This window comes from Microcaecilia unicolor, chromosome 5 (assembly GCF_901765095.1).
Source record: "Microcaecilia unicolor chromosome 5, aMicUni1.1, whole genome shotgun sequence".
Lineage (NCBI taxonomy): Eukaryota > Metazoa > Chordata > Amphibia > Gymnophiona > Siphonopidae > Microcaecilia > Microcaecilia unicolor.
The window spans coordinates 258737508-258750870 of NC_044035.1; the positions used below are offsets into that span (position 1 = coordinate 258737508).

The 13363-nt window shown below is 42.6% G+C and overlaps 1 protein-coding gene across 1 annotated transcript in view; it reads right to left on the bottom strand.

Annotated features, from left to right (window-relative positions):
• PTGFRN (prostaglandin F2 receptor inhibitor) overlaps positions 1-13363 on the bottom strand; it is a 188994-nt gene that overhangs the window by 70689 nt on the left and 104942 nt on the right. Inside the window, exon 5 of the mRNA XM_030204034.1 lies at positions 7026-7448. Coding sequence (XP_030059894.1) covers positions 7026-7448 — 423 coding nt within the window. The remainder of the gene's footprint in view (positions 1-7025; positions 7449-13363) is intronic.

Below are 13363 nucleotides of genomic sequence, written 5' to 3' on the forward strand. Positions count from 1 at the left end.
CAATTTATTCAAAATATTGTGACAAAAATCATTAAAAAAAAAAGAAAGAAAGGCAGCAAAGTGGTGGAAACCCAGATCTTTGTTAAGTCCCGTCTGGTGGGTGTCAAAATATTTTATCATTTTAAGTTCAAAGGTTTTACATTCCTGGATTCTTTTAAAATGTTACTAGCAGAATTATACTGGTTACTAGATCATCTGAGAGTAAGGTTTAAATTCCTTATGGTTTATAAGGTGATATAGGAATTAGCTCCATCTTATACAAATTTATTGAACTCTGTATTCTGTCCTGCTCTCTATGGTTTCGAAATAACTTTTTATTGAAGATTCCATCAAGAAAACAACTTACACTGGTTTTCACTACAGCTAAAACTTTGAAGGGACTAGCTTCATTGGAGTGGAAAAGGCTTTCAAGAGAGATGTGTAAAAGGATTCATGTAAATTTAACGCTTTGCTTTTTGCATTAATGTGCATATATGGTGAAAAACTAGGTGCCATGACATGATGGTACATACTTAGCAAGGAAGCATGTACAGGGGTGGAGTTTGCATGTACACACGGATTATAAAATACACTTGTACATAATTAATCTAGATGCAAACATTTACAGTAGCTCTAGAGCAGGTATAATTGTCTGTTCCTGCAAGGTAGGTGCAATTTCGGCTGCTTTCACTACTATATTATAAAGACACATGGGGAGATAGATGGCTAACTCTATAATCTTAGCACCTAAATGTAAGCACCATTTGTGCACTGAGTGTATGGGACACTAACACTTGTATGCATGACTGTCACGTTCACACCCATAAGTGCTCTATGTACAGTGGTACTCTATAATGTGAGCACACAAATCACATACCCCTGGATTCTATAAAGGTCACCCAAATTAACTGGTTAAAGAGACAATTAACGGCAATAAATGGACGTTATTGATGTTAATTAGCACCAATTAGGATTTGTGCACACATCTGGCTGTGCTATTCTATAACACTGGGCGCTCAAATTCCATAGCATGAGACCCAAAGGGGGGTCTAGCCATGGGAGGGGCTTGGGCAGTGCCATAGAATACTTGGGATGTTAACCGAATTGGGTACCAGGCATTACACCTGGCGAAAGTCCTGGCACCCAAATTTGGGCATGGGAATCGGAGCTACATGCTATTCTATAAAGGGCGCTCAGCCCGGAGCGACTTTTACAGAATAGCACTGAATCCGGTCCATAGCATGTAACTGCCAAAGGACATTCATAGGGGGAGGCACATGGGCGGGTCAAAAAATTATGCACTTAGGTTACGGAATTCTGCCATTTATGTGATAAAGTGCCGCATTTAAGTCTGTCATAGACATGGTGTAAGTGGGTGTTCCTATACTGTGTGTAAACGTTGACTTGCACTAGTATTCTATGTGGAATCTGGCTGCCTAGATGGCGTTACAGAATTCACACTCAGCACACTGCCTTTTGGTGCTTAACTTTTGGCGCACTTTATAGAATTGCCCCCTATATGTGCCTTTATATTAAAAAAAGTGCCTAATTAGGCACCTACTTGCCCTCTTAAACCAGGCAGCCTGTTATAAAATTACTCTCTTTAGGGTAATTCCATACAGAAGGCATCAGATATGCAAATAAATGATTAGAACACTGGCATATATTTATGTATGTGTGAAACATACACACATATATGGTGGATATGCGGCTACATACTATCCTGTAAAAACACATATCTTTGATAGAATATAGTTTGCATGGTGGCATATGCATGGGCGGAGTCTGGGTGGAGCCTGGGCAAGATACACATGGGCGGAGTCTGGGTGGAGTACATTTGGTCAGAGTGAGTGGAGCATGGGCGGAAGCATACATGGGCAGAGTCTGGGTGGAGCAAGTAAGGGGAGCTTGATGCCATTCAAAGTAATGTATTTTGAGTGTATCAAGATGGCAGTTGCTGTGTAGGGATGCAATTAAACATCCTTGGGTGTAGATGGTTCAGCCTTGTCATGTGACACCATCTCCTGTCAATGAAACCTCCTTGGTGATCAAAGCACACATGGGCAGAATCTGGGTGGAGTGTGGGAGGGGCACACATTTAAGTGCATTACTTATAGAAAATAAAAGTTATGCCCGTATCTCTTGAAACTACGCACAAGCTCTACAACTACATCAAGTGTTCATGCATAAGAACATAAGCATGTGTCTACCCACCTACACTAGTATTCTAGAAAGGAAAGTAGGCACCCACTGCCCTTTATAATACATGCACCAATCAGACACCCTCAGGGTACTATTATAGAATCACCTTCTTTATGTCTAATGAGCTGTCTTATTTAAATGTGTGCAAAATTTTATTTAAATTGTAGAAGTGGTCTATAAATACCATTTTAAATTGAATTATTCTGGAGTTTTTACATGTTAAAACACCACACACAGAGTCTGTGCTGTGATACTGTGGCATCAATGAAGCAGCATGGTCCTCTTGAAAGAATCTGTAATGCAGTAAGATGGAAGACAGATGGCACATGACAAACAAATCAAGTGCTTATACCAGTGTTTCCCAAGTCCGGTCCACAGTGTATATAAATCAAGTTCATGCATATTCATTGTGAGTATCTTGAAAACCTGACTGGCAAGGGGTACTCCAGGACTGGGAAACACTGGCTTAGATGTCTTACAAAGTGGAACATTTGTGGCCTTCTATTCATGTTAGACTGACTAGGCACCTGTAAACAGTAAAACAGGGCTGAATCTTACCACTGGTTCTTTGATTTATATATATATAAAAAAATATGTACATATTCTACATTAATATTTTAAACTCAGCTTTTGAATAATGGTAGTGTGCTTCTGTAGTCAACATATTGTTGAGAGGATTCTACTTGTTTGAACATATTTGATAACCCTGGCACTGGTTCTAGGCCGAGTGGTTATTACAGGATAACATTTTGTCATAAGCACCAACAATTAATAAAGGGGGGGGGGGAGGAGAGAGGTCATTCTCTGTAATTGAGCACGTCTATACTAAATGTACAAAGGGTTCCTTTTACTATGCTGAGTTAAGCAGCTAACGCAGATTTTACCTCACTACTGCTTCCTTGCGCTAATAACAGCAGCGCACAGTATCCTGCGTTAGCTGCCTAATGCAGGAGTAGCCAGGAGATGGAAACGACCTGGACAGGCAGAGATATGGCTGGCAGTGACAGCTAGCGCATAAGTTGCTACCGCCTGCTAGTGGTCACGATTGCCAATAGCAAGCACAGCTGAACTTAACCACCATCTCAAGAGGAGGCAGTAGGTGTAGTTTTGCTACAGGTAGTCTGGTGTAATGGTACTCATCCCATCCTTCTAACACCCCAAAACAGCACTGTATATGGCCAATCCCCCCTCTCTCCCCCTCCCCACTGTCACAGTGTTCTCCAATCCCCCTTCCAGGGACCTGCCGGGGATTTCCCTGGTGATCCAGTGATACCTGGGCAGCAGCTGAGCCTCTCTGCTGCCACCTAGGACTATGCAGGACCCTAAATAGCCACCATGACCCCTGTGGTCTTGCAGTACTACTACAGTGCTGTGAGATGACCGCAAAGGGAAATGGTGGCTATTTTGGATCCCAGCTCAGTTGCTACCTGGGTACTACTGAACTACCAGGGAGACTTCCAGTAGTCCGGGGGGGGGGGGGGGGGGGGGGGGAGTCAGGCTGTTGGAGAGCAGGGCTGCTTATTTGGGGGAGGGGAGATTTTAGAGGGGTATCTGAAGGTGTTCTGACTCTGTGTGTATGTGTGTGGGGGAGGGGAGGGGGAATTAGCTATGGTCAGCACTGTGTTGTGCTGTCAGGAGGGGAAAAGGATGTGTAGTGGGAGGGAATGGAGCTGCAAATGTGAAGGGCGGTCCTCTTTGTGAGGGGTCACACCTGCTGCGTTTCCTTGTCTTGGTCAGAATAGAACTCTGCGAGTTTAGCAGAGTGATGAAGACTGCAAGCTCTGACAATCCCCAGTGGCCCTCAGTAGTTCACACAACTAATCTTGAGGTTTTTTTTTTTACAGTCTACTAAGGCTCTTCTACTTCAGGTCTTTTCAAGACTGAAATCACTTGTTCTTGCTAAAATGTAACTGCAACATATGTAGTTAAATCTGAGGAGTGGATTCGGATTCAAACTTGCAAACAGTCTGTTGCCCAAATGGAAAGGAGATTACCTTCCAAGGGGTCATCGGCAGATGCTATTAAGGATATATGTTCAAATTTGGTTCAATCAGAAATGTCTAATTTGCGGAGAATGAAAACTTTGCAAAATTCTCTGAAGAGGATTGTAAAGGTTATCAAATTTCCTAGAGTGGCTTCTGAGTCGCCTAAAGACATACTGTTTGAGCTATTTGAAGGAAGTTTTAGAAATATCAGAGGCAATGAGTTCACCTAAACCAAGTTTGTTAGTTGTGGGTTCTATAGTTTGACAGAAGGACTACAGAGAAAAGTCAACAGAAGGGGTAGATAGCTTTAATCTGAAAATTTCTTCTAGTTTATTACCAGAAATATGGAGGTTGCTGCTATGTTGGTTACTTTTTGTTTGGAATTGGACAGAGGTTGGAATTTTAGACTGTTCTTTCCTAGAAAGGCTAAGACGTTTTGGGGGCTGCAACTAGAATTTATCCTGATGTCCCATGGGAGACAAAGATGGAAATTTCTCGCTTTAAAATCTAGGAGCACCAAGCTTGCTTTATTTTCCTTGCAAATGTAAAGTGCTATATTATCAAAAAGTATCTTTTCTTTGATCCAAAACAACAGTCTAATTTTCTACCAGCCTTTGTTCCAGATCCTGAACTGTGTTTGGACAATTAAAATTTTTATTTAGGGTCAGGTTTGGTATGGTTGAGGCTACCGTAGATGGATTTAATTTTGTAAAAAGGTAAATTTATGATTTATCTTTTCTCTATCCCTCCAATTGGAGGACACATATATTAGAATTATATAATTATACTGTATACAGTTTAATTTATTTGATATACCACCTATAAAAGTGGATTGCAATAAGAATAATTATTCATTAGTAGGGAGACTAGTACAACAGCAATTAGGAGGTGGCCTAGGTTACAAAATGATGAAACACTCATAGGACGAAGGAAGAGAGTAAGGAGGTGTAAAAAGACATTCAAGTATTGAGAAAAGAAAGTGCTAGGATGCTAACAAAAGGCCACCAAAGGTAGAGTGAGAAGGAGGCAAGAGAAGCATGGGTGATTAACAATTAGTCTGATGGGAGGGTCGCAGTGAACAAGTGCGTTTTCAACGCTTTCTTAAATTTACTATAAGATGTTTCAACACAAATATAAAGCGGAAAACCATTCCACAAAGTGGGGGCTACTACAATGAAGCAAGCTTCAGTTTGCTTCACCCAATAACGTAGCCATGGAGGGGGGGAGGGCCTTCTCCCAGTTTGGGTTCAGGCTCCCAAGTCTGCTGGTTTGGCTGGTGGGTATCCCCAAGCCCTGCCAGCAGAAGCTTTCCTGCAGTGATATTCGTCACACTGCCTGCCCTGCTTGCCCCTCCCTCACGCGTATGCTTAGTTTTAATGAAATTGAGCATGTGCATGTACAATTTCACTGAAACCAAGCATGCATGCCGGGGCGGGAAAGAAGGACAGGCAACGCCGAGTATCGCCACAGGAAGGCTTCTGCTGGCGGGGCTTGGGAAATCCCGCCAGCCCAGGTATGTGGGGTTCTTGTGGGGGTGAAGAGTGACAGGGAAGCAGGGCAAAATGTGTCCCCCCTCACTTTGGACTTAGCCTCCTCCCCAAAATCAAGGTCTGGCTACGCCTCTGTCTTCACCTGAGCATACCTAAATATATTACAGGCTAGTCAAGAGATCGTGATGGGTAGAGTAAAGAGAGCAAGAAGGTTTATAGAGAATCAAGAGACTAAAGAGAAATGGTGGACCAACAGATGGGCTAATTCGAAAAACCTTGTTATTTGACATACAAACATACATTTATATATTGATTGATTGATTTACTGCCTTTTTGAAGAAATTCATCTAAGGCTATAGAAGCCTAAAATCCATTCACATTAATATATATCTTATGTTATTTTAGTACATGGTGAGATTGCTTTCTTATCCTGTTTTTGATGTTTTAAAATCTTTAAATCAAACATGGTTTAAAACTTTTGATCCCTCTATACAATAGAAGCACGTTACATATTATTATTATTATTATTAATACGCTACTACTACTACTATTTAGCATTTCTATAGCGCTACAAGGCATACGCAGCACTGCACAAACATAGAAGAAAGACAGTCCCTGCTCAAAGAGCTTACAATCTAATAGACAAAAAATAAATAAAGTAGGCAAATCAAATCAATTAATGTGAACGGGAAGGAAGAGAGGAGGGTAGGTGGAGGCGAGTGGTTACGAGTCAAAAGCAATGTTAAAGAGGTGGGCTTTCAGTCTAGATTTAAAGGTGGCCAAGGATGGGGCAAGACGTAGGGGCTCAGGAAGTTTATTCCAGGCGTAGGGTGCAGCGAGACAGAAGGCGCGAAGTCTGGAGTTGGCAGTAGTGGAGAAGGGAACAGATAAGAAGGATTTATCCATGGAGCGGAGTGCACGGGAAGGGGTGTAGGGAAGGACGAGTGTGGAGAGATACTGGGGAGCAGCAGAGTGAATACATTTATAATTCTATAAACTCCTGCCTGTTTACTCTTATCCCCATGATGTTTGTTCCAGACTTCAGAAGCCATGTATGTTTCTGTAAAACTTAAAAAAACAAGTTTCAAATGCTGTTACAACCCTGGGTAAACCATTTCAGATCATACTTGAACACTCCTTCAACAGCAGTGTTTAATCATTTCAAGAGAACAACCAACGCCCCTTGTGTTTACCAATGGCGGATCCATCAGTCACAGACTAGAAGTTCTGGAGGAGGAGAGCAAGGAATCAGACTTTGTAGGATAATATTAACCAATACTCACTACAGCGGAAAATGAGCATTTTTACTGCTAGTGGGTAGAGGGAACCAACTAACCATAATAAAATTGTAAAGCAACATGCCTCTTACCTTTCGCTGCCCAAAAAACAGCCACGGGTCTAGATTCCACCTCATTACTCTTCACCCAGCTGTCATTCCGCTGTTTGCTCCACGCAGAGATGACACAGAAGTAGAGGCCTCTGTCTGTTTCCGCTGTCCACTGGATGCGCAGAGTAAAGGTTGTCATGTCCGTCTTGGAGAAAATCATTTCCCCATTCTGCACCCGCTCCTGGTTCTTCTTCTCTACCTGCAGGGCCCAGTCCTGATCCATGGAGGCGATAAGCTCGGAGGTAACTGAGCTGTCACCAGGCATCCCGACCCGGTGATACCAGGACACCGTGAAACGAGTGTTCTTTGTCCCTTGCACCTCAGTAATTTTACACTCTAGTTCAGTAGGGTCTTCAGAAAAGTTTGGTATTTTGGTGCCATTGAGGAAGACTTGGTATTCTGGATCTAAACATAGTAGCAGAGAAGGGGGGGGGGGGGGGGAGTAAAAAAACAGACAATAAAACTTAAATACCAGTGTACACAATACAAGATAAGGGTATGTGTGCTTGGTTATTTTTTGTTGTTGTTGTTGAGAGAAGATTTTGCTTTATGTTTATTTTAATGTACACTAAATTCTGACAGACTCCATATCCCAACCTCAGGTGTTGCTCATGAGGGACTGTCAAATGCCTTCAGAAAATTCAGATACAAAATTTATCCACATTTATTCACACCTTTAAACTTTATACACATAGGGGGTAATTTAGACCACCTAAAGTTAGACACTAGAACAATGTACTAAGCATGGATTCGATAATGGCAGTCATGCTTTCATTCTATAATGGCAATTGTGCGCACAAGTCTATATTTACGCTCCTAACTTAAGGTGTGAGCACCTACACTAGTTCAATAGCTGGCAGAAATGTTTGCACCTAACTGGGCAGTTAGGCATGTAACTATTAGTATTCTTCCCATGCCCCTTGCAGGTTCACACCTCCCGTAAAGCTACACGTTCTGAAATTTGAGCACACAAATTATAAAATACCGACTAAGGGCAGTTAAGCATGTAACTGTCAATTGGTGCTAATTAAGGCCAATTATAGTCTATTATTGTTCGTTAACGCCAATTATCAGCTCATTATTAAATTAAGTTATACACACAAATGACTTACTCTATAACTTGCATGTGCAAATTTGCATTCTAGTTCTAAACTTGCGCTGGGACCCCCCTCCCACCAAAGTCTGGCTATGCCCCTGGTTTGGCTGAAACCAGGTAATCAAGTTTGGCTGCAGTTTCAGTCTCGGCTGGAAGCTTTCAGTTTCGGTCTCGGCCAAAACTGAAAAGCAGTTTTGGTTAGCCTTTAGAATAAGTCACCTGTCTGAAACTACTCACCCTGTACATGGGCAAACGATGTTCCCCAACACAATACTTTTTACCTGCATTTTGGGGGAAGCACTCCTTGGGAAGGTTAAGCTGGGGGATGCAGCAACATTTGTAGATTTGTATTCTCAAAACAACATGTATTGCTTTGGACAGAAAACAAAGCTGCTTAAACTGAAACAAGTGTTTTCTGTGGACAGCAGGATAAATCAGCCACAAATTGGATGATATTATCCGATGGCAACGAAATCCCTGAACTTGCTCTCCCAGAGCCCAGAAAAATTCAGACGTTTTTACTGGACATGTATAGATTCTACCACCACTGCAGCTTCAGCCAAGGAAGGAGGGTGGGTTTGTGTGGTTGATTTATCATGCTATCCACGGAGAATGCCCCTGACAGGTGTGGCCCTCCTCTCCCCGAAAATGGTCTCTGGCATAAGACTTGAGGTGGGAAGATTTTCTGGGGGTCACTAAGGAGACAGAGATTGTATCGACAGCCTGGTGAGAGAATAAGAATAAAGACCATCCTAAGGGGTAGGGCCAAGAAGTAATAAAAGGCATTGCATGCAGACAATTCTGGTCTTTTGTAGCCCACCCCCGCAGAAACCTGTAGTAACGAGGAGGAAGTCCTGGGTACCAAGGCAGGAAAAGTTTGCAGTGTGTGGCAACTGGAAGCCTCTGCTACACAGCAGCGAGTGCCTGCAGGGAGTTCCCTAACTGGGAACAAGTAGGAGTGTTTGGGGGACAATATACTCCAGGTAGGAAAAGCGGAAGCAGGCATGAATCACTTCTGGCAGGACTTTCATTGCATCAGTAAATGACCCCTGTTCAGAATGGGACAGAAATCAACTGAAGAGATTATGTGGAGATAATTGTGGACCAAGAGTTTAATCAAGATTACCAAGTACTTTGCTCCAGTGGCGTAGCTACAGGTGGGCCGGGGCCCACCCAAAATTGTGGCACTTGTTACTGTGACTGACCGGGATCCCTGCCAGCTGAAGATTTCCTCCTCCTTGGGCAGCCAGCAGCACTTGCCTCAAGCTGATGCTGACATTGGCCCTGCTGCATATGCTCAGTGTTCATGAATGCATGGCCTGCTTGTGGCAGCGACAGCTCAAGATAAGTGCTGCTAGCTGCCGTTTAGCATAGTGCTGGCTGTCCAAAGAGGAGGAAATCTTCAGCTGGTGGGGTTTGGGGATCCCTACCATCTCAGGTATTTAATATTTTGGGTTGGCAGGCGGGTGGGTGGGAAGGGGTGGAGAGTGGAGCAGGGGAGAGACAAATTCCATGGGGCTCAGGCCCACTCAAAATTGGCCATCTGGCTACACCCCTGCTTTGCTCTGGTTTGCAAATAGAGGAGATTTAAGATAGAACTGAACTGTGAGTTTGAATGCCTTGATATCATGTGGAGACTATATTTAGTACTGTGCTGACCTTCTGAAGAAAGACACCCTGAATTGTACAGATTAATTAACAAGTTTATGAACTGTTTTTTTCAAGTTACTGTTAAAGCATGTTGAAGTCCAACACTAAGACTTGCTGACTAATCTTTGAGCAAGAGTGCCCACAGAAAGAGTACCCTCGGCCTACTGGATTTATTCCTGCCTCAGCCTGCACCCAGCTACTGAGTCATCCAGCCAGTGGAGGCTGTGTATGTGTAGAAGATTTTGTTTGTGTGACCCAGTCCCAGGTGAGTGGAGCGAAACCGGAGGTGTGCCCGGGGTTACACAGGTAAGTAACTGTTTTCTCCATGACAAGCAGGATATATGCATCAGCCACACATTTGCGACTCCCATGCTTAAGGTTGGCAAACGGTTATACTCTTGATCAGTCTGTTTCCACCAGAGCAACCTCTGAGGATGAAGCTTCTTTAAAAAATAAAGAATAGTACAGACAAATATATGTACCTTTGCAAAATGTTTAAAAAGTCTATTGAAAACTCATGGCAAGTACTATAATTCAACATTTACAACATCCCAGTGGAATTGCCATAATAGATACAACAAATAAATCTTTTTTGGCAACAAATGCTTTCAGGCAATAGTGCCTGCAATTCTGACAGGAAACAAACAACTTGCTTGAAAAAAGAAAAAGAAGAAATAAAACAGAAAAAGAAAAAAAAAGTTAGGACTAATGCCTGTTTTCATAACCTGTATGAAAATACTGCACTCATGTCTTCTCTAATCTAGGAATAAGCAATAACCCTCGTCTAAAACAATACCAGAAAACTCTAGATCATGGTGTGACTAGACAAAGATGAATGTGAGGATTACTTCAACTCTACAGACTTAATGTCCAGCTTATTCTCTCCTTTTTTTTTAAACGAGAGGACAGCATGAAGTACACTGCAGCTAAAATGACTATATTCCGTTGCCTGTTGGTCTATGACAGGGGTCTCAACCCAGTCCTTAGGACACACCAAGCCAGTCTGCTTTTCAAGATACCCATAATGAATATGGATGAGGTAAATTTGAATGCTTTGCCTCGATTGTATGCAAATCTATCTCATGCATATACACTGTGGACATCCTGACCAGGTGTGTTCCAAGGAATGGGTTGAGAATTCCTCAGTAATGCTCAATGAATGCATTAAAAAAATGACCAAGTTGCTATTCTACATATTTGTTTATTGGTCTGTCATGCAGATTGGCTATAGTGGCTGTTATCTTTCTTAGCTGTAAGGTGATGTTTCATTAATTGTTAGAAGAAAGAAATACAGTCTAGGAACTACCAAGATAGTCTTCTTCTTAACCAGGGTTCTTGGTTTATTTAGATCAAATGAGATGAAAAGCTGGGAAGTGTTCCATAGGCTCTTGGTTCCTTGTAAATAGATTCCAAGAACGGGTTGTTCTCAGTCATTTTGAAGGTTTGTATAAAAGAAAGGTAGCATAACAGATTGGTCGATATGAGAAGGTAATATCATTTTAGGCCAGCAGTCAGTGTGTGCCATGGTCAGCGAAGTCACAGGGGAGCTGTGGCATATTTTAAGGCCCCCTTCAAAATTGTGGCACCCATGGAATGGCTGACAAGGATGCCCAAGCCCCACCAGCTGAAGTAGTCTGCTACCCGAGCACCATACTGCTTGAAGAAGTCAGCAGCATGGAGCTTGTGGTTCAGGCAACAGACTGCTTCAGCTGGTGGGGCTCGGGCATCCCCGCCAGCAAAGGTAGGGCTCCAAGCCTCTGTTGCCATCGGTGGGGGGGGGGGGGGGGGGGGGGGGGGGGGGGGGGGAGAGAAGACCTGAGAGGAAATGTGTGGCCTAGGGGCGCCATAACAAAATTACTTAAACACTACAGGCGCTGTGAACTGAGAAAGTTTGGGAACCACTTTGGAATGTGTTTGCAGAATTAGATTCAACTGAGCATGAGAAGCAGAGCCCACCAACACTTGAAGTTCACTTATGCACCTTGCTAAAATCACATCTACTAGGAAGAAAGTCTACCTGGTTGCGTATGTTAGGGGCTTACATGGGTGGTTGGAGGACAGTCTGGCCATTGTTCAGTCCCTTCATAAAACACGAAATCAAATGGTACTTGGAAACTGGAGCTTTGCCTGTCTGGTCAATTATACTGCAGTGGCAGCAAGATGCATTCTGTCAGAATTAGTTTTCATACCAATGTTGAAAAGAAGCAGCAGATACTATAGAATTACTTGTATGAGACAAGAAAGGATCTTCCTGTCTTGCATGACACCACATGGAGAACATATTCCGTTTGAAGGAATTAGAACATTTTGTGAAAGGTTTCCTAGAGGCCAGAACTTCTGAAAAGGAGCAATTAAGATCCTTTTTACATCCAAACTGTTAGGCATAGAGCTTGCAAGTTGGGGTAGAGAACTCTGGTGCTATGTGACTAACTGGATGAAAAGGAAGGGCCAGTGGTCCCTTGATTGTTAGCTGCTGGAGACACAGGTACCAGATTTGTCATGGCCAAGATAAGTGCTATGAAGATTACTACTAGTGCAACTTTTGTGATTTTCTAAAGGACTTTGCTTATTAGTGGAATTGGAAGGTAAATACATTGCAGACTGTTATGCCAGCAGGCATCCAATGCAATTCATTTGGTGGTTGGCCTCCTGAGCAGAACATCTTTACATTCTGCATTCTCTTCAGTGGCAAAGAGGTCTGTGGTTGTCCTGCCCTATTGTTGGAATACAGTGTGCATTATTTGAGGGTTTAGATACCATCTATGGTTTAGAGACTATTTGTGAAGGTCCACTTTCAACTGTCCGCCTGGGTGTATTGTCTAGTAAGTAGATCACTTGAATTAGACAGTTGATCGATAAAACAAATGTCTATTTTCAATATGATTTAATGCACAGAGTTGATATCAGTAGTAAAACTATTTCTGAATCTCTTTGGAGAAAACGTTTGATGGCCCTTGCAGATAAAAGCTATAATGTCTGGATTTGCTCTGCTTGCAGCATATGTGAAAATAATTTTTCTCACTCATTTGTCAGAAGTTACATCTTCCTAGGCTTTGACATTGCCCGACTGTAAAAATCGCTGACACGTTGATAGTCAAAAACTGAGTGATTTTTGCAGTGGAAAGGTGTATTGTCTTGTTGTTTTCTCTCTCTCAGTCTTCGTCTTTGACTGCATAAATGATAAGATTGATGGCATCCTCACCGAGACTGTGAAGGTACCAACCATATCCAAAATGGCAAACTATAATATGATCTGCAGGGAGGAGGATACTGAGGTCTTCTGATGGTGGAAGACTACTCCAAAGCCTCTTTAGATAATTGTACAGTGATCTTTGATGGCATCCATGGTTTCCTTTACTTTTTCTACAAAAATGTTTTCCCCTGAACATGAGGCAACTGCTAGGTGTTCATGTATGTCTTCTCTTAGTCCTGATGCTTGCAGCCATGCCATCCAGCAAGCACTTTATTGCCTCTCCTACTGCATTAGAGGATGTTTCAAAAGCCTCAAGTATGGACTATCAGATGTTTCCCAAACTCTTCTAAGTCCTGGAAGATTGATGCCAAGTGAACTACA